Source organism: Vipera ursinii (assembly GCF_947247035.1).
Source record: "Vipera ursinii genome assembly, chromosome: 10".
NCBI lineage: Eukaryota > Metazoa > Chordata > Lepidosauria > Squamata > Viperidae > Vipera > Vipera ursinii.
Genome location: NC_139520.1, coordinates 10,136,491 through 10,157,357, shown reverse-complemented (window position 1 = coordinate 10,157,357; position 20,867 = coordinate 10,136,491). Strand labels below are relative to the sequence as shown.

At 39.6% G+C, this 20,867-nt stretch overlaps 1 protein-coding gene across 1 annotated transcript in view; it reads right to left on the bottom strand.

The window, feature by feature from the left end:
• The window catches only part of ADAMTS18 (ADAM metallopeptidase with thrombospondin type 1 motif 18), a gene marked incomplete at its 5' end in the record, with an annotated part of 85,302 nt that overhangs the window by 37,534 nt on the left and 26,901 nt on the right, over positions 1–20,867 (bottom strand). The window contains 8 exons of the mRNA XM_083370508.1: positions 1,855–2,003; positions 2,689–2,784; positions 3,643–3,796; positions 3,913–4,050; positions 10,670–10,775; positions 12,198–12,357; positions 14,183–14,266; positions 17,759–17,958. Of these exons, the coding sequence (XP_083226634.1) occupies positions 1,855–2,003; positions 2,689–2,784; positions 3,643–3,796; positions 3,913–4,050; positions 10,670–10,775; positions 12,198–12,357; positions 14,183–14,266; positions 17,759–17,958 (1,087 nt within the window). The remainder of the gene's footprint in view (positions 1–1,854; positions 2,004–2,688; positions 2,785–3,642; positions 3,797–3,912; positions 4,051–10,669; positions 10,776–12,197; positions 12,358–14,182; positions 14,267–17,758; positions 17,959–20,867) is intronic.

The following is a 20,867-nucleotide window of genomic DNA, read 5'->3' as shown; positions in this document are numbered from 1 at the left end:
CAGTGAAGTTAAGTGAAGATATGGTAGATGTATTTTATACATGGACGCAATATTAGAAATAGGGCATTCTCTGATTTCTAATGCACTGAATGCAGAAAATTCAGGAGTGGTAAAAGGAGCCACCTCTTTAAATAACATAAAATTAGTCTGTGAATTCACTGCCTTTAAATGTGGTGTCAGCTACTAGTTGGAGAAGAAGGAAAAGAGAGAATAAGAAGAAAAAAGGAGAATCAGATTTAGCCACAAGTTTTAATTAGTTTTTGAGGGTTGTATCCTGAATCAGGGCCAGCCTATTTTACGTATCAACGGTTGGAGATCAGCAGAAGAGAAGTAAAACTGCTGTGAACTTTGCAAACACACCTGGCTGACCACAGTGGATGGAAATGATCGACGTGACCCGATGTAGCCTCAGGGCCCTTTTTGTGATTAATATATATTTTAAGATGCCACAAGGCATACTAGGTTTTGCAGCAGTGGCTAACACGGTTATTTTTCATAATAATTTATGGAGGGAAGATTTGCTCAGTGTTTATCCAGGTTACAGGACGCTACTGAGTACAAAGTTCTGCAAGTAATTAATACAAGTGGAGGCCGCAGGTTTCCTGCACTGATTATGGACTTCCCAAGAGCTGCTGTTGAACTGCTGCAGGAAACAGGTGGTTGAACTCAACTGAGCTCAGGCAAAATCTAAACGTACTGTAAGCAACACATTTAAATCGAAGCCAACCGTATAAAAAGCACAAATTTAAATTTATACAATAGAAGATTAATATTATTTTTAACATGCTTCCACTAATGACTTATTAAAAATGAGTTTTCAGAAATGCTTAGAAGAACATAGTTATTAAAAGGGGTGATTATTTTTTAATAAAGTTCTTTATACCTCGGAATACCTCGGGGACCACCTGCTGCCGGCATCAACTTCCCTCCGTCCAGTGCGTTCCCACAGAGAGGGCCTCCTCAGGGTGCCTCCGGTCAGAGAATGTCGATTGGTGGCCCCCAGGGGGAGGGCCTTCTCTGTGGGCGCCCCGGCTTTGTGGAATCAACTGCCGGTGGAGCTCCGGATGGCACCGGATCTCCGCTCCTTCCGGCGCGGGTTAAAGACCCACCTGTTTGAACAAGCTGGCCTGGCCTGATGGGGAGTTAATTTGGGTTTTAAATATTTGTATATTTTATTGTTTTATCTTGGGCATTAATTTAATTCTATTTTAACTTTTGTAGTTTTGTATTTTTATCATATGCCCTGTTCACCGCCCTGAGTCCCTCGGGAGAAGGGCGGTATAAAAATTTAATAAAACTAAACTAAACTAAACTAAACTTTGTATTCAGTGTGTGTGTGTGTGCATAATGCAAAGAATTTTATTAAAAATTCTCTCTGTGTATGTGTGTGTGTATTGCACATATATATTCTGTATACTGTTGTGAATTTAGATTTTGTTGACAAAGAGTTAAAGGGAGACTAGTATAGCTATTTCAAGCTATTTAGCTCTCATCAGCTAGCCATAGCTACAGCTCGAAATAACTATACTAGTCTCTCTTTAACTCTTTGTCAGCAAAATCTAAATTTACAACAATAGTTTATCGCAGTAGCGACTTGAGCCTGCAAAACGCTCCTAGATTGGGACTGAAAGGCAAAAGTAATCATAGCAGTAGACCAAGGTGTTCTATTGGACCGGTTTCACCAGAAAACACTTACTGTATACTGTGTGTGTATATATACGTACACATACATATATACACAAACACATACATACATATATACATACATACATACCGAATGCAAAGAATTCCATTGTCACCTACAGATTGCGAATATTAACAGAAACTTAAGATCTCTTCCTAGCAGAGCCTTACTTGGGATTGTTGCAATGTCTCTCTTGGTATGTGACTCCTCCCCCACAAGTCCGAGAACAGTCTGACCACATAGACCAAGCTGACCACTGGCCATTCACAGGTTTGGGGCCGTGGTCTCCAAATGGTACACACTGGCCCCTTCGGCACCACTGAAGGAAAGAAGAATAGACAAAACATGTTTTGTCAGGAGGATTGACTACGGCTAGTAATGAATCCAAGCCTGAGTTAGAAGCAGACATGCATGCATTTTTCAGGGGAAGGGAAGGCGGGGGTTGGAAGGGGTGGAAAAGACAAGTCAGTGGTGTCTGATGCAAATAGGCAATGACAATTAAGGATGAGAAGTGGCACAGTAGTAAATTGCAGACTTTCATTATCTCTACTCATTCCCCATACCAGGAGGAGGAGGAGGGGGAGGGGGAGGGGGGAGGAAGAGGGAGGGAGGGTCTGCTTGTCAGCTCTGATTTTAAACATAAATACTTAAGTATGACCACTTTCACATGACAGATATTGTACGCATACATCCTAAAATCAGAAAGGAGTTCACAACTTCCCTAAGTGAATGGAGGCATCTGTCCTTAAACACAGCTACGAATATACTATCTGTGATACTGATGCTGGAGCTGCTTGCTTCTGCCCCATCTGATATGTCTCCCACATCCACTAAGAAGGATCCGGAGCCTGGACTTTGATCCTGAGATGCAAATGCATTCTTTAAAAGTATACCAGATCTATCTGTTAGATTCCATGTTCAAAAAAAGTAACTGTCTACTACCCCAAAAGCATGCATTTCAGCCCAAAAGAGGTGTGCGTTCTATTGCAGTTTCTGTAACTTACCATGTTTATTCCACACAGTGTCCCTTCTGCAGCCGGCATAAACTTTGTCTCGCATCGATGACCTACTTTATGGCACCAGAGTGATTTGCATATATCCTGAGAATATTTTTGTAAAAGAAAGAAAGAAAGAGAAAGTGAGAGACAGAGAAAGAGAGAGCTCTTATTCTCTTATTACTTTCCATATTCAAAGGAAAGCAGCATTTTCATTCCAAGAGTTCCATTCTTTTACAAACTGTATGATGCATGCAATATATATTGTAAAGCGTTTTACTATTTCTACTGTTTTGTTCTTCTCTTTTTAATAGGTTGTAAGGTTATAACTTTTCAAAATGGCTCAGCAGGTGGCACCACCTAGCTGACCTTGGCTGATCTCAGAAGCTAAACAGGATCAAAACTCATTAGCCCTTGGGTGAGAGACTTCCTGAGAATCTGTTGATGGTTAGACCAAGAGTTGACACAAACATCTGTAATTTTGTTAAGAAAGCTGCCCAAATGCCCTGACCAGGAGTCACGTTGGACTGAATGGATCTTCATCTTGACCTTCAAGTTGTATCTACATAGCCTCAAAACTGAGCTCTATTCCCATGATTCACAGATGCCATGAATGAATTGGGAAACTGAGGCACTCCTATTCCCCAATCCTCATCTTCCTCCACAACACACAGACATTGTGTAGTCTCGACAATTACAATTTGCTTCCTGTAAGCCCAATCCTTTTCCTGCAGCTATAGTGGACCATCTTGACTTCCAACCAAAGCTATGCCTTCAAAGCAAGCCATGGCTTTGCCCAACAATGTTAAGATTTAGAAACAGTGAAGACCCTGGAGCTGCTTGGAACCCCTCCATTCATTCATAAACCTCTTGCTAAGATCTCATTGTTCTTCTGCGGTGCAAGTTCTAACAGTGTCAGGAAACTGCATTTTTTTTTAAAAAAAAAACCACAATGATAAGTACCTTCACGAAACTCAAGTTGCAGAGTTTTGCTTTTGATCCAAATTGCCATTTGCATTGTGTGTCGGCATCATAGATCTGTCCTGGGAGTTTATCAGGATACTTGTATTGTCCAGCTTGTTTGGGCTCATCTATTAGACAAGCTGCCTGAGCAGTGCTGTGAAAAAGAGCAGCAACCACCTAAACCTTTGCTCTTACCCAAAAAAAAACCACAAAAAAACCTGGTCCCAGATTTCAGATTTAAAAAATGCAATTCTCTAGGCTTGGACTTACCTGAGAAACTTATTAAGGTACTGCCGGCTACACACTGACCATGAAAACACTCCGTTGTTGCCTATGAGAGTGGGAGACATGATGTTACCTTCAGCTTTTCGACATGGGTTTCCTTCTCCGTCGTGAATCATGCCAAAACTGGGCACACCAGAAAAAAAGAAAAGAAATCAATTTATTACAGCACCACGGCCAGATACAGTAGAATATTTAATAGTAGAAGTACTACCTACTTGTACATATGTTGAATAAAAAGATAACTATAGTCAGATCTAAGAAATAATTAAGAACAGATATAATAAAATAAACAGAAGAAAAATACAACTATATGAAGTTTCAAACTTAATGGTGCAGAGTACTGTAGGGATGGTAGCACAAAACTGGGCAATTTGGAAGAAGATAGCACTCACTAGATACAGCAATCTATAATAAAAACTTACTATTCACACATAGTTAGAGAAAATGACTAAAAACATATAGATTTTAAGCCAGAACTATTTTTGTTAGGCATAATTGTAGGAAATTATGAGAAAGAGTGTATACATCTAATTTTACATGTATTAACTGCAGCGAGAATTGTATTCGCTCAACATTGGAAAAATGAAGATTTACCAACGGAGGAAGAGTTGATTAAAAAAAAGTTAGATTGTGCAGAAATGGATAGATTGGCATTGAAAAGGAAAGAGAAAGAAGATTCAGTTTATTTTAGGACATGGGACACCTTTTATCAATGGCTAGAAAAAACAAGGTAGAGAGAAAGGAATTTAACATGTATTGGTAAATTAAATGTTGGAACCCAGATACATCTGGAGGGCACTATCTTTTAGAAGCTTCTCTGGGTGATCTAAGATCACAATAATTGAAGACCAACATTCTGTCTTGTGAACTAACTTACTTACTTAAAGCACCAGAATGATCTATTAGTTAGGCCTTTGAAATGGTCGTGGAAAAACTGAAGTTCGATTCAACCATCCTTGATGTTTCAAAAATATTGGGGTAGTGCCAGCCACAGTCAAATTTGTTGAAAGAGGAGTGATGTGTGAAGTTAAATAAATGCTGAGCAGAAGACTAAGCATTTATTTATCTGTAAATACTTCATATTATTTCGCAAAGACAGTGGTGACTATTGACACAAAACAGCCATCTCGGGGATGGAATCTGGACTTTAGCATGTCTTTTCAAAGAAGATCTGCTTGCCCCATTAATCTTTCGCCATCTAAAGCCATTAACAGGGCAAGACCTCACTGCTGCAAAAGGTATTTGAGACTGAGATCAATTGGCTTAGAGCAGTGTTTCCCAACCTTAGGAACTTGAAGATGCGTGGACTTCAACTCCCAGAATTCCCCAGCCAGCATAGCATAGCTGGCTGGGGAATTCTGGGAGTTGAAGTCCACGCATCTTCAAGTTCCTAAGGTTGGGAAACGCTGGCTTAGAGAATTAGAGTCCTACTGTTGTTAATGCAATGCTCACATTTTTAGTGCTATTCTATATCTTCTCCTTTTCCCCCAAACAGCCTTTTCAATGTCTTAGAGATGGAAAAGTTGGAAAGAAGAGAATAAATGAATGATTCTGATTTTTTTTAAAATCATCTGCCTTCTTCTGAATGTTGCTACATCTATAGTTCAGTGACTTAAAAGAAGGATCTGTGGGGCCCTTGGTGCTCTCAGAGCTTGGTGGTTTTCTTGCAGACATTTCATTACCAAACTAGGTACTGTATTTTCCGGCGTATAAGACGACTTTTTAGCCCATGAAAATCATCTCAAAAGTTGGGGGGTCGTCTTATACGCCCAGTCGTCTTATACGCCGGAAAATCAGCGAGCCCGGGAAGGCACGCCCTCCCCTCTCACTGTGGAAGAAGCAGGGCAGGCTGGCATCTGGCGGGAGCCGGCAGGGCAGTCCTGCGCACGCGCGCGCTCCCCGGCTGTTAAGGAGCACTCCTTAGCAGCCGGGGAGTGCGTGCGTGTGCAGGACTGCCCTGCTGGCTCCCACCCGACGCTCTTCCCTCTTGAGGCAGCATCGCTCCCCGGCTCCTATTTCTGGCGTATAAGACGAAAAATCTTGAAAATCATCTCAAAAGTTGGGGGGGTCATCTTATACGCCCAGTCGTCTTATACGCCGGAAAATACGGTAACATCATCCATGCTGATGTTGCCTAGTTTGGTAATGAAGCATCTGCAAGAAAACCACCAAACTCAGAAAATACCACTAACCCCACAGTACCGTCCTGAGCTAAATATTTTCTCTGTTGTTGGTTAAATGGGAACTCCCTAGGGAGAAATGCTTTTTTTTTTACTTCGTCCCATGACAAAGAAGCAGGGAGAGATAGAATGACTCTTTTCCAGGACTCTCCACAGTGACACTGACCCACCAGAAATGAAAACAGAAGAGAGGACGCGGTGATAAAATTGTGTCTCTGACAACAGCTTGTATGACTGAAAGAAATGACAGCCTCATCCATCTCCAATCATGCATGGTTTGCATATGGAGTAGTGTTACCAAAGCTGGTGTTTCTCAACTGCATCAATTTTAAGATAGGTGGACTTCAACTCTCCAAATTTTCATGCTGGTTTGGGAATTCCAAGAGTTGAAGTCAAGCCATCTTAAAATTGTTGAGGTTGAGAAATACTGATCTAAGAGAAGGGAAGGTGGCCTCGTTTATACAAATATAGCCACAGTTTCTGCCATTTTCTAAGAGAATAAACCATTTTAACTATGGAATCTCCATCACTGTTATCCACCCCACAAGTTGGATAGAGAATTTGGGGATATTACCGATGCCTCCCTCCAGTTTTTCCATTTTTAAGCCTCTGGCTTCCATAATTGAATTCAACCTCATTGGCTGAATTTCCAAAGAAGGATGCTCTAATAAAACTTACATGATTTATTTAAAGAAAAAAAAACCCTACCTATAATTGTTTCAAATGTTCTCCCCCCTCCATAATTACTGTCTGACTGCTAATAGGATCATTAGGCAGCACTTCTAAAGGACTGTCTGCCTCTAGGCAACTGAAGTGCGTGGTTGCCAATTTCCCATATTATTCAGCTGAAAAGGCGCACGCTTGGACAAACGACAATGGGGGAATTTCCTAGCAGTTATTGGCAAATGAATGAACTTCAGTCTTTCCAAACTACTTTTTTTTTTGGAAGGCATTTCATAAATGCTTCCTGTCCGGATATCAACAATTATATGAAAGAGAAAGTTAGGAAAAGGAGAACAAAAATCCCAGAAAGAATGTTATTTACAGTGCACCCATCAAAACAGAAGATTATAATGCAAAATCATGAAAAATCTATTGCACAATTCTTTTTTTATTCTCACTGAACTCGGTCTACTAGGTAACTCTCATTAATTTTAATAAGGGTGTTGAAGGATAATAACATTATATGCTCAGGCCAAAATGGCACCTTCTGGATGGCTTTGGACCAGTGATTCTCCCTCAGTCCAGGGGAAAAATGGAGAAGGGAATATGATGGACAGTGACTTGATCTTCTGGAGAAAAGCTAGAGAAAGCTTTTAAATCTTTTAAAGCCAACATACTTCAATGCTGGGGATGAAAAACAATGCACCATTCTGTACACAGAATTGAATGATGTGAGATGTAAGCAATCATTAACAGTATGTCTCAAAAAAAAGGCAGCAGACCACCTATATAATATCTGCAAAAAAATATGATTGCAAAGAAGCATGACTGCAAAGGAATATAATCCTTCTGCCCCCACCCCCATCCAATCAGAACTGATGAAGCTTCTTAGATGAGAAGCAAAATGTCTTCTTCCTCAAGTCCAGTTGACTTTTGGGAAAAAAACCCACCTTTGAGACAACCATGACCTGGATGACATGAGAATCTCCATAGACATCTTCTAACAAGGTGGATATCCATACAAATTCATTGAATATTCAGTCCATTATAGCTCAACTAACACGAGCTATGAAAATGTTAACATTGCCAGACAGCAGGACCATTTCAAAAACAACTGACAGTCTATTACCATCACATCACCAAAGCACACAAACCAACTGAGGCCCTCCATAACACCTCAAGCAAATCAAAAGAGCCACTAGCCCCAGAAGAAAAAAAAAACCAAGAGTCATCTAAAACATATAGCAAAAAGACTATAACAAGCAGAAGACTAGCAGAGCACATCCATGAACACCAGCTAAGAGTCAGAAGGCAAATTCTTAATTTCACAACATATGGACAGATTTAAGAATAGTATCAACTGAGAAACTGAGAGCATCCTACTAAATAAATAAATAAATAAATAAATAAATAAATAAATAAATAAATAAATAAATAAATAAATGAATGAATGAATAAAATAAATAAATAAAATAAATAAATAAATAAATAAATAAATAAACCTAGGGAAGTCCTGGGAACTTGGTACAGACAAATCAGCCATCTATAGGCACATAGAAATAAACAACATTTACATAACATTCAAAATAGATAACAAAAAGTCTAAAAAGGAAACAAAAAGACCAGAACACTTCCTCTCCGGCAATTCACACCCATATAAGCAGGGATTAACACCAGACAAACAATGAAGGAGTAAACAACAGACTAATCAAAGAACCACTAAGGAGATAACAACATTCCCACCAGTTCTATCAGGGCAAGTTATGTCCTTAGGCATTCAATTGCTAACCTTTCTTTTTATGTACTACAAGTGTGTAAAAACTGGAGCTCAATCAAACTATAAAAAAGGAATATGAGTTAAAGAAAAATACATATAAAATTGTCCCGGCCTCATTGCTAAGTAGGCCATTCCTTTAACAGTGTACAAATTGGATACATAGAGAAATACATGGCTGAATCTCTGGATAATCCCTGTTTTTCCTGACCTCGCCTCTGCATTAACATCTCTCTTCAGTTTCTCTCACCCTGTACCTTTTTTTTGTCATTGTGTCTCATGGTTTTGGCCTGTCAAGTTTGTTTTGTCACTTATCTACTTGGTGATCTGATCCACAGACCCATGAAGGGACCCACCAATCACTGTTATCATAATGTTACTCTGAGAAAAGAAGGGTAGAATTATATCACAACAGGATTAACCAATCAGCGCTGATTAAGCAGAGCTTTGAAATGGGGAAAAAATGATTCCGAGGAGAAAGTTGTGGACACGCTCCAGTCATAACGAGTGTGGGCCCTCCATAATTCTGCCCCTCTCCCTACCCTCCCCCCTCACAAAACAGCGCACATCTCAATTCAAAAGGTCCAAGGACTGGATTCTGACGCTCATTGTTTATGGTTCGCCTCCCACCCATCCACCGAAACAACGCCTGGCAAAAACTAGCACTGGGTTAGGATTAGCCTTTTAATTCCTCATTTCCTTTCAGATGAAGAGAAATAGTCAAAGGGCCACTCATGCAAACATGAGGTCAGAGCCAGTTTTCCACTCTTTATTTACACAGTCAGGACTGAATAGCTCGGAACAGCTCATGCAGAATTGGGGATTCACCTAGCATGTGAAGACTGCAGCTTGGCTGTTGATAAAAAAAGGGATGAGCTGAATGGAGTTGTCAAGCAACAAAGGAGAGTTTCTGTGTGGGAGGCATTTCCATAGACCCTCCTCACAAAAGGACATTTGGGTTTAATCTTGAAACCATGCTCAAAGCCATGGTTAGATGCTACAGAACCCATGGGAATGCAAAGGTATGAAGAACCTTCACTTGTCTGAAGGTGTCCCTTGCTAGTCCTTATCATAAACACTAAGTGGAAAACAATAGATATTAAAATCTAAAATGTGTAATAAACTGCATTCAAAATAGCCATGCAGCTGCAAGGACTACAACACAACCCTTCCAATGAAGGAAGATTTAATCCAGCATCTTCAGATAAGACTGATAATCATTGATTAATCTTTGTTAAATAAATTTCCATCAACTCCAACCATCAAAGATAATAGATATTTTTTTTAAAAAAATAACCAGGGTATATTCAGAAAAGCCTTTTAGAAAAACAGTCAAACAAATATTCCAATATTCCGAATTATATAACAAATCTCTCAGTAAACATGTATGCTGTAAGCTAAATTCAGATCTGATCATCAAGTCTATAATTCACAATTTTATTCTTATCAAATGCTTGGCAAACCAAGAGAATGCATATCAAATGCATTCTCTATGCTGCTAGAGAATCAAATTCATAGTGAAAAGACCATTGCATTTGTGAGAAAGTCCCAAATGACTTTTCTTTAAAATTGGGGGACACATGTCCATGACTTTCAGATCACATTTTTTCCAAATGTTGATGCTTCCCCCAAAGTCATGTCAATATTTGGAGGCAAAGTGCCTCTTTTGGGCAGCCCCTACCTAAATATTATGCTAGACCAGGGCTAGGCAACCTCGGCTCTTTTATGACTCGTGGACTTTAATTGGCTGGCTCAGGAATTCTGGTAGTTGAAGTCCACGAGTCATAAAAGAGACGAGGTTGCCTACCCCTGTGCTAGACTTTCAGATACCAATTTTGAGTTTTAACTATCCTCTCCCAATCAAGGGCAGAAAATTGTAACCATGGTGATGTTACTACATTTCTCTGTATTCTTTGGTGATTAAAGATTTTGCTTTCTCCTTCTCTTATAATGTCATTATAAGAGGCAATAAAACCCTATGACCAGATCTTCAATACCAAAATTTACATCAAACTGAGCACTAATAGCCTAGAGCACCATGTTGAGATACCAAGATTACAATGAATGAAAAGCATTTATTTTTGATACATTTGGTAGGGATAAAAACGTGTGAGAAATTGCTTACTTGTGTCCAGATTCATGGGCAATGGTGAATGCCAAACCAAGGCCAGTATCTTCATTGATGGTGCAGCTGCGGTATCTGCTGCACATTCCACTGATTGGAGCAAAGCCTGCCAAGAAATTATAGGAAATAGGAAACACAGTGGAGGAAAAGAATGAGATTATAAAAAGTACTGCATTCTGCTGCATAACTTTATGGAAATTAAGGCCACGTTTTAGAGGCTGAACATTCACGGCATATTTCGTTTCCCCGCGTAAAAGCAACAGACAGACATGGAAATAAGGGGGCCAATCCAAGATAAATTTATCTTGTCTGCAACAGCTGGCCTGCAAAACTAACACAAGCTCATTTTCTCTGCTGACTCAACATCAATCTAGGTCAGCTGGGAAAACGGTTTCAAAAAGAGATGCCAAGTCTTTTCTGAAAGTCAGCCAAAAGGAATTAAGAATGATTGGCTAGCGATATTTCCAAAATCTAAAACAACAGAACTGGGAAGCTTCCTAAGCACAATGGCCCTTAAAACGGGATGTTTCTCTTGCTCAGATAATTCTTCTTTGGGGATCTCATTTATGTTGCCCCAAATCCTACTGTTAATATCGAAGGGGAAAAAAATAAAAGTTGGAGATCAGTTTGATTTTTTTTAATCATCTGTATTTTCCTCTTGGTTTGCCTTAGGGTTTTGATTAGACATGCATAGAGAGGTTTAATGTTACCTCATGCTACTATAGTTATAAAAATTTATATAATCCCATCTCATGTAGTCCTCAGCCTAATACTCCTTCTCCTGTCTATATTCAGAATATTGAAAATATTGAAACAATAGGTGAACTTGAATATTAAAGTGAATTATTATTAATAAAATAATATTAAAATTAATAAAAATATTGACATTAATATCATGTATGGTTTTGAACATGAGCTTGAGACTATCTATAGCAGCGTAGATGTAAAGGACTGTCCAGAATAGACGGACAGAAAGTTATCCAGAACAACAAATCTTAGTACCAACTAAGCCAATCACATTTCTCCTTCTTCAAACTATTATGCATGTTTGGTATTGATTGGTTAACTGCAACAGCAACTCCTGTTAATCTACCAATTATATTTCAGTGTTCAGTAAAACAGGATTTTGGCTGATGAATTCTGAAGCCAATAGGTTACAGGATAGGATAGGATAGGAGAGGAGAGGAGAGGAGAGGAGAGGAGAGGAGAGGAGAGGAGAGGAGGAGAGGAGATGACTGGAAGGGACCCTAGAGGTCTTCTAGTCCTGCCCCCTGCTCAAGCAGGAGAACTACACATCATCTTGGGGTCCTTGGTGCTTTTTGAGCTTGCTGGCTTTCCTGCAGACGTTTCATTACCAAACTAGCTAATATCAACAATCTATTAGCTTGGTAATGAAATGTCTGCAGAAAAACCACCAGGCTCAGGGAGCACTAAGGATCCCACAGTTGAACCGTGAGCTACAAATATTCCCTTCCATCAACAGATCATTTGCCACCCATGTTCCCATGAGACATTTTCTCTCTCTTACCTAAAGTGTCACAAGGCTCATTCTTCCAGGAGCAAATATCAAATCCAGTAAGCAAGATAGCATGATCATGCCTCTTCCCATTCTTTCCAACCAAAGCTGACTGCCATTGGCAAAAACTGTTCAGGGACTGGTCTGCATGGTGGTTGATCACTAGTCCCCCCTATGGAAAAATTACAGATGATCACAAAACTCAAACCCCAGTAACAAGCGAAAGGAGAAATTCTAGGGAGGCAATGAAAAGTAGACAGAGAACAGCACGCATTTGCACTTGCTTTTCACTGTTAAGTACAACGCCATTGAGGATTCAGCATTCTGAAGGCCACCTTTTTCGAACATAGAATCATAAGGCTGGAAGGGATCTCAGAGGTCATCTAGTCCAACCCCTTGCTGAAGGCAGAAGACTTTATACCATGCCGGACAAATTGTTGTCCAATCTCTTCTTCAAAAGCTCCAGCGATGGAGTACCCACAAATCCAGGAGGCAAGCTGTTCCATTGATTAATTGATCTCAATGTCAGGAAATTTCTCCTTACTTCTAAGTTGGATTTCCCTTTAACAAGCTTCCACCCATTATTTCTTGTACTACTCTCTGGTGCTTTGGAGAATACAATTCAACCACATTTTCTCTTTTCATTTGTTGATATTTAGTTTATACATGTCATATTTTTTTATCTATCAAAAACCATACTTGAAAGGCTGTCAAATTAATTATCAACTGCTACCTCAGTCACCTATTATGACAGTCAAATTCAATTATATGTATATAATAACAAGGCATGAAGCCAGAACATACACGCATCTCTCTGTTATTAAATTAGATAGAAAAAGGGCTTGCTACTTTAGCATTCTGATGAGAAATCTTTTCTGTCTAGTATTTTTAGTATTAGTTTAAAAACCTTATGAAAATGTAGCAGAAACCAGTAGCAGCCCTTAGATAAGAGAGCATGGGCAACTTTTTTTTAAAGGCATGTAACCTTTAAAGGCAAATTGTTGAGTAAAGCTAAATGAAACATGGTCTTCAACCACTGCAGAGAAAAAAAAATATTTGATATCTTACTTAAATAAGGAACAACATCACACAAAAAAGGTCTCTCTCAAACAAACAAGGTCTCTCTATATACATCTTTATCTATCTGTCTATCTGTCTGTCTAAGGGACGCGGTGGCTCAGTGGGTTAGGACGCTGAGCTTGTCGATCAGAAGGTCGGCAGTTTGGCGGGTCGAATCCCGAGTGCCGCGTAACAGAGTGAGCGCCTGTTACTTGTCCCAGCTTCTGCCAACCTAGCAGTTCGAAAGCACGTAAAAATGCAAGTAGAAAAATAGGGACCACTACGGTGGGAAGGTAACAGCGTTCTGTGCGCCTTTGGCGTCTAGTCATGCTGGCCACATGACCACGGAGACGTCCTCGGACAAGCGCTGGCTCTTCGGCTTTGAAACGGAGATGAGCATTGGCCCCTAGAGTCGGAAACGACTAGCATGCATGTGCGGGGGAATCTATCTGTCTGTCTGTCCTATCTATCTATCTATCTATCTATCTATCTATCTATCTATCTATCTTTCTTTCTCTTTCTCAGACATCAAGTGCTTTCACCTTTCTAGAACCCTTTATTGATTTGATTTTGAGGAAGACCATTAGCCTATCATAGCATAATACAACCCCATTTTTCATATTCAGTTTGAGGAATAAGACCAGGGAGAAAGGAAGATGAGGAAAAGGAGGGACAAGATACATTCTATAACTTTATCCCTTGCAATTTTTTCCTTGTAACAATTCTGGCTAAACAAAATTTTGTTAGAAACTAGTTTTCTGGGTTACTGTTATGAATTTGACAATCACTGTGTTACTGCATATGGTTCATAAACTCAAGAGAATCACCATGAAAATAAATTCTTCAGAGCAATTTCTTATATAATGGGTTTGTGTATGAGCCTTAATGCCCTAACCCTTAGTTTTATGTAAAACACATTCTGACCAAAACTGACTTACAGGTTCTTGCTCCAAAAGAAGAAGACTCACAACAATGATATTGATGTCGCTTCCAATTGTACCATCCTTGAAAAGACTTGAGACCTGTGAAAAGATTAGCATGGCAAAGAAGATAAGGGGGGAAAATGGTTGGCAAGCCAAACTGATAGGAAGATCAAATTCACTCCTGACCCAACTATGAGATTAAAATAGAAATGGACAACTGAAGGCTTGAGGGTCACACGGAACACATCCTTTCTTTGTTCGGGCCCCATCAAAAGTTGTGCAGGAAAAATTGTGTGGTATGCCAGTATATTTCAAAGACACTTTGGTAAACATGAGGGCATTAGTGAGAAAATGTGAAAATATCTCAACAGTATATTCTAATGCATGGGTCTTCAAACTCGGCCCTTTTATGACTCATGGACTTCAACTCCCAGAATTCCTCAGTCAGGCACACTGGCTGAGGAATTCTGGGAGTTGATGTCCATGAGTCATAAAAGGGCCGAGTCTGAAGACCCCTGTTCTAATGAATCTATTCAAATAGAAGCAAGATTGACACATTAGCGAAGCTTTAACAGACCATGTAAATATGGAGAATGCAGGACAACTATTACGGGAGAAAAAGGGCCTGGAATCACACAAAAACTTTCCTCTCAGTTTTGCAAATTAGAGTGGTTAATTAAAATAATTGCCTTAGCCTGGTTCCTACTGCACATTTGATTTTGATTTAACATGTTATAGATGCCCCAACTATTGCATTTGACTATCCAGCTTTAGAGTTTTGGTTATCATGTAAATTATCTAACCAATTGTGGTTGACAATTGAACAAGTCATGGCTTCATAGAGCAATATGGCTCAATGCCATTTCTGAATCTTAGAAAGAAGATACAAAAGAAGGAATCAGCTGCAGAAGATGATCTTGAACAGGTAAATTCATAAGACAAGACAGTGATCCTTCAGAAGTCAGCAAGAGTGTTATAGCTTAAGACCAGATCTTTAAATTCCTCCTGCAAACAGTCTAGGAGCCAGGAAATAATATACCTTGGGATCTCTTCTGTACTGAACTTCAGGCTTTATGCACCCTACTGATTAATGAAGGGTACAAGTAGCTGTGTCTACTGCCGAAGAAGCAAACATGCACTCCCACTCCTGCTAACACAAGCGAGGAGAAAGGTCAGGAGGGGGGAAAGGGAGCAAGTTCATAACCTCATTTCCTTCCTCACTTTGAAGCAAAGCGTAAACACTCAAGCAAGGCCACAGCATTGATGGCATTGTGCGATTTAATCTAACATGACAATGTGGCTTGTTTGTATCAATGCTGGGCATGTACCCAGTCGAGTCCTCTTGCAGAAAGAAATGGCCTATGAAAGCTCTAAGCATTATCTTTTACCCACCTTTGTTGCTGCAAGATCATCAGGTAAATGTTAACTGAGCCTCTTTCAAAGAGCCCGCCCCCCCTTCTTGAAAAGCTGTCTATTTGAAACAGACAAATAACTATTATTACAATTAATAACAATGCTCATAGGCACTATGCCCTGGTCACCTCCGAGATGGACTGCTGTAATACACTTTAAATGAGCTGCTTTTGATCAGGTGCATCTGATGCAAAATGTAGTGGCATGGGCACTTCAAGAGCTGCATGCATTGGTATACCTCTCCTTCCCAAGCTGCACTGGTTACCAAGTTGCTTCCAGATCCAATTCAAGGTCCTGGTTATGACTTTTAAAGACCTACGTGGCATGGGAGATTTATTTATTTTTTTGAGGGACCACCTCTCCCCAGTGACATCTCCCCATCCCATCAGGTCCAGCAGAAGAGGCGTGTTACAGGTCCAGTCAGCCTGGGACTTTCACGGGGAGAATTCTAGCAGGAAAATCTTCTTGCTATAACCTCTGCCCTGATAAGCATCGTTCTCCCAGAGGTGAAGCTGGGCCAACCCAGTTAGCCTTCCAGTAATAAGCTCATGTACCCCATGATAGAGTGGAGCATGTTGGATGGCTACATCCTTGTCTTTTTATTCTGTTTTATGTGTTTTGTTTTATATCTGCCACCCATAGTCACTATGTGAGATGGGTAGGTAGGTAGGATGGTAAGGAGACACAGAGGGACAGAGGGAGATTTTATTATTAGATTTATATACCTCCCTTTCCCGAAGGACTCAGGGCGGTTTACAGGGCATTTTAAAATCACATCAATATAAAATACAAAGTTAAAAGAGAATTAAAAGATTAAATTATCCCTGAAAATAAGAGAGGGAAAGAGAGAAAGAGAGAGAGAAATCGACATTATAAGACTATAATTATTCTCAGCATCCCTTTGTTGAGTGCTCTGATGTTATAGTTTCTTGAGACCCATCATCTCTGTTAAGTTTCATCCTCATCTGCAATTTGCATATGCATAAATACCTATGTCGTTGTGAGCTTCCATTAGGGAATGCCTGATCACCATAAGAGTGGAATCCTGGACTAAATAAGTCTTTAGGCCCAGCCAGATTGGCTCTATCCTGTTCGAACGGGCAGAGGTATTGATTCTCTTATCAATAGTGCAAGTTGCAAACCATTTTCTGGTGGCACATCTCCAACTGCAAGTGCATTGGGATGTGCAAGGCAGCTGAGGCTCCTCTCAGCAGGATGCTCATTCTGTGCCACAGAATGAAATCATTCTCCTGGCTGAGGCACAGGGGCAACCCAATTTGCTTCATTTAAGTGCTTGGCTTCAAAGTAATAGTACTTTCATTAGCTGGAAGAGATTTTAGGCATGTAATATTCAACAACAGAAATCTCTTGCAGTTCCTGCCAGCACTGGATGGTTGGATCAATTGATTGTATCTTGGGGGGGAAAAAAACCTTACTTTCATACTATTCCCTTTCTACATTCAGTTGTACTGAAGGACCGATTCCAGAAAATTTATGGAGAAAGAAATTGCCCTTGTCAGTCTGGCAATAGTGAATCATTGACCCACATAGAGATACTCATAGTAAGCTGCTAACACCCCTCATTAGGCCATTCTGTCAAAGACCAGATTAATTTTACATGAAGCTTCTCTTGGCAGACAAAGAGTCTAAAACAACACTAGCTAAGGCTGCATTTGCATTTGTATCTTACAAAACTCTGGCTTTGTTAACCATAAATTAGCGTGGGACTGATTAGTACTTCCATTAAAGGGAGGGGGGGTACCAAGTTTTCATATTGTTCTTATATCACTTTACTACATTGTATTGGACTTTACTTTGATGTGCATGGTAGTCTAGGACTGGTTATAAAATAAGAAAGAAATGCTGGATGAATCATTTAAGCCTGAGCAATCTAAAGCAATGTAAAACAGACACTCTGCTCCGTTTCTAGAAACAGAAGGGTCCACGCAGATGAGAACCGGTGTTTCCTATGAAATTTTCTCAAAGCAAAGAATTCTCTTGAAACACTGAACAATCCTAGTGTGCATTTTTAAACTAGCATTGACATAATTCAAATACATTGCATTTCAAAATGTAGACTGCATTTCCCTGCAATCCAGATGCTGCCGAACTTCACCACCCTTGTAACCTCGAACCCACTCCAAGAGCCACGGTTTATTTGTCGAAGTCTTGCCTTACCATGTTCATCACCGTTAAGATATAGGTGGTAACGTTCTCCTTGCTGTGTTTCTCCAGCATTTTCCTATCTGCCACAACTAGCGTTTCAACATTCAAACTTCCACCCTTCTGATTTTTAACGGGGGATCTTTTCAACCTTGCTTGGCTTCCATATTCATCAGATAAGAGGAATCTGTCTTCAGTGGGTGGCTTAGGACTATCTGAAATGAAACAGAGCCAAGATTTGGAAAAGACTCAGAACTGATTTTGTTGTTGCTGTTGTTCTGTCCTAAGGTGTGGAGGGGCTAAAACCTTGAATAAATCTAGGAGATTACAAACAAGGCTAAATGCCAAGCAAAAGTTATCTACAGAGTCCTTTTCAAGATGTTTGCTCAGTTTTGTTAACACAAAGAAAGGTGAACAATCTTGAAATCAGTATTTTTGCCTAATGGTTTTTTATTATTATTGGCCTACAGGAAACATGCATTCATCAACCTCCAATCTTTGCCTTCCCTTTTGTCTACGCAGTGCTTTTCAATCTCAGCAACTTTAGGATGCGTGGACTTCAACTCCCAGAATTCTCTAGCCAGAATATTGAGAACTGAAGTCCACATATCTTAAAGTTGATGATATTGAGAAATACTGTTCTACTGTATCTAAAAACAACAGTTCAAATGATGGTGTTGTGTGTGCGTCCAGTTCTTTTCTTCTCAGTTGGATTTCAGACCAACCTGAGAAGCAACAACTCCACAACAGATACTGTAGTTATAGAATAATGCTGGAAACATATTTTGCTACAAAATGAAACCCATCTGGGCCAAATGGATAGAAATGCAAAACATTCATGGAAATGGACCCTAATGTTCTAGAGCTCGGGTGTCAAATTTGCCACGTCACATGACGCGACGTGCCGTATCGTAACTTTTTTTTTTTTTTGCATTGCCAGAGCTGGGGTGGGTGCAGCCTCCGTATGATGCAACTGGTCCGCCGGCTGGAAGTTTGACAACCCTGTCTAGAGGCAGGTTTTGCAAACCTGTATCCAACATCATATTCTAAATCAGCATCAAAACCACCAACGCTGCAGGATGAATCTCCTGTAGACTGTGTATTTTTCTAAAGAAATCTGATCAGGGTCCAGAGTAGGACCAACAAGACTTCATTTCCATAGGACAAGGCTTTTGTGAAGTGCTTTTGTGAAACAGATTTCTGAAAGCCTGCAAAAGTTTGCAAATCCTGTTTCTTCAAGAGGGGGGCTCTATATGTAAAGATGCAGACATCTATTGAATTTGTATTAACAGTCATATCCCTAAACAGAACTACAAAAAATATAATAAATGAAACTAAACACACACACACACATATCCCAAGTCTTCTAGGGAGGCACAGAAAAAAGCAAAGGGAAGAATGATGGGAGAAAAAGCATAGAGGTGACCTTCTACTCTCACAGCTTTTAAAACTAGCCCTATGGCTTCTTTTCAAGGCATACGCTTAAAGCTCTCTTCAGCTGGAAATATATAAGATCAGGAAAAAGGTGTGATTTTATTATTTTATTAATAATTTATTAACAAATTTTCCAGGCCACCATCTCTTGAGATTAGACTTGTCTTTGCTATTAAGAAGTAAAAAAGAAAAGAAAAAGAAATGATTAAAATAGAAAATAGTAATATCAAACCATATACTGTGAACATATCTCTTTATACCTGCCTGTTTTACATAAGGAAGGAAGGAAGAAAGGAAGGAAGGAAGGAAGGAAGGAAGGAAGGAAGGAAGGAAGGAAGGAAGGAAAATAAAAAGGTTTTATTAGTTTTATACTGAGAATCTTAACATCTAGGAAAAGCTACCTTCGCTATATTGTTGGGGAAATTCATTTCACATTTGACAACCTAGTTTTCATAACCACATTTTAGAAGCATCCATCTGTGGAATTCATAGCAGCAATAAAAACAGTCTCTATCCTAAAGCAAACACTGAAATTCCGTTTATGGATTCAACTGAGAGAAATGTTAGGTATCCTGCCTCATATCTTGGCCTCCACGTATGTGCCCCAAACCCATATGATCCGATATTCTTGATCCATACCTGTCATTTGTCCAGAACTCTAGACTGTACATATAAAAGATTATCCATATAGTTTTATCCAATGAAAGCTGAAGTAGAACCAACTGATGTGACCCTGAATCATGATTTCATTTCTATACAGGAATACACGAATAACTCAGGGATTATAGGAATATAAGGAGGAATTCTGAGGTTGCAATCTACATTAAGCATATACTTTTCTCTATGTCACTGTAAATCTCATCAAGAAAAAAAATGCATAAAATATGGAACACCTTATAAGCAAATAACCTGCTGCTGTATGAAAGCATCTCTACAGGGAAAATGTCAGCCTTCTGTAGTTGTAGATTGCCTGTATGAAAACATCTGATTATTTGCAGTCAGATCATGCTTTAGAACAACTAAAATTACACAACTTGCAACTTACTGCTGAAAGTCATGGGGGGAGGGTAGTAAACTTTTATGTGTTGTAGGGAATTTAGCACAATCTTATGAAAATGAAATAGAAAAGTCACTACTTCAAAAATATTTAATAGGACCCAACAAGATAAGTATGATACTGAATGTGATAACACCATAAACGTTTGGAGTGTTTCTTCAGCATAGGAGACAGATGATAACTTTCGCCTCTGACATTCTGGTTGGAAAATGATGGCAACTGGAGTCCAACATGTGCCAAGCACATTAGGTTGGGAAGTCTGACATAATACCAATTATGAGTGTATGAACCCATTAGCATCCTCAAAAAAAAAGAACCCAAATTATTTAGTTCTCCATGTACCCATTAGATGCTCACATGTATCCACTGACACCAGTATATTATGACCCACTTAAAGACATTCTGAACATCCTGTTCTTAAGATGACTGAATACTGAATATTCCAGAAATGACTGACTATCAAAATGGACTATTTCAAATGGCCCATGTAGGGTGTGAAGCACTTCAGATTTAGATCCCTTCTGAAGGGCTTGGAATGGTCCATTCCAATATAGTAAATTCTGTGACGGGCTTTTTGGACACCTCGGCATCCAAATCAAGCCTGTAAACCTTGAGAACGACAATAAGAAGCTT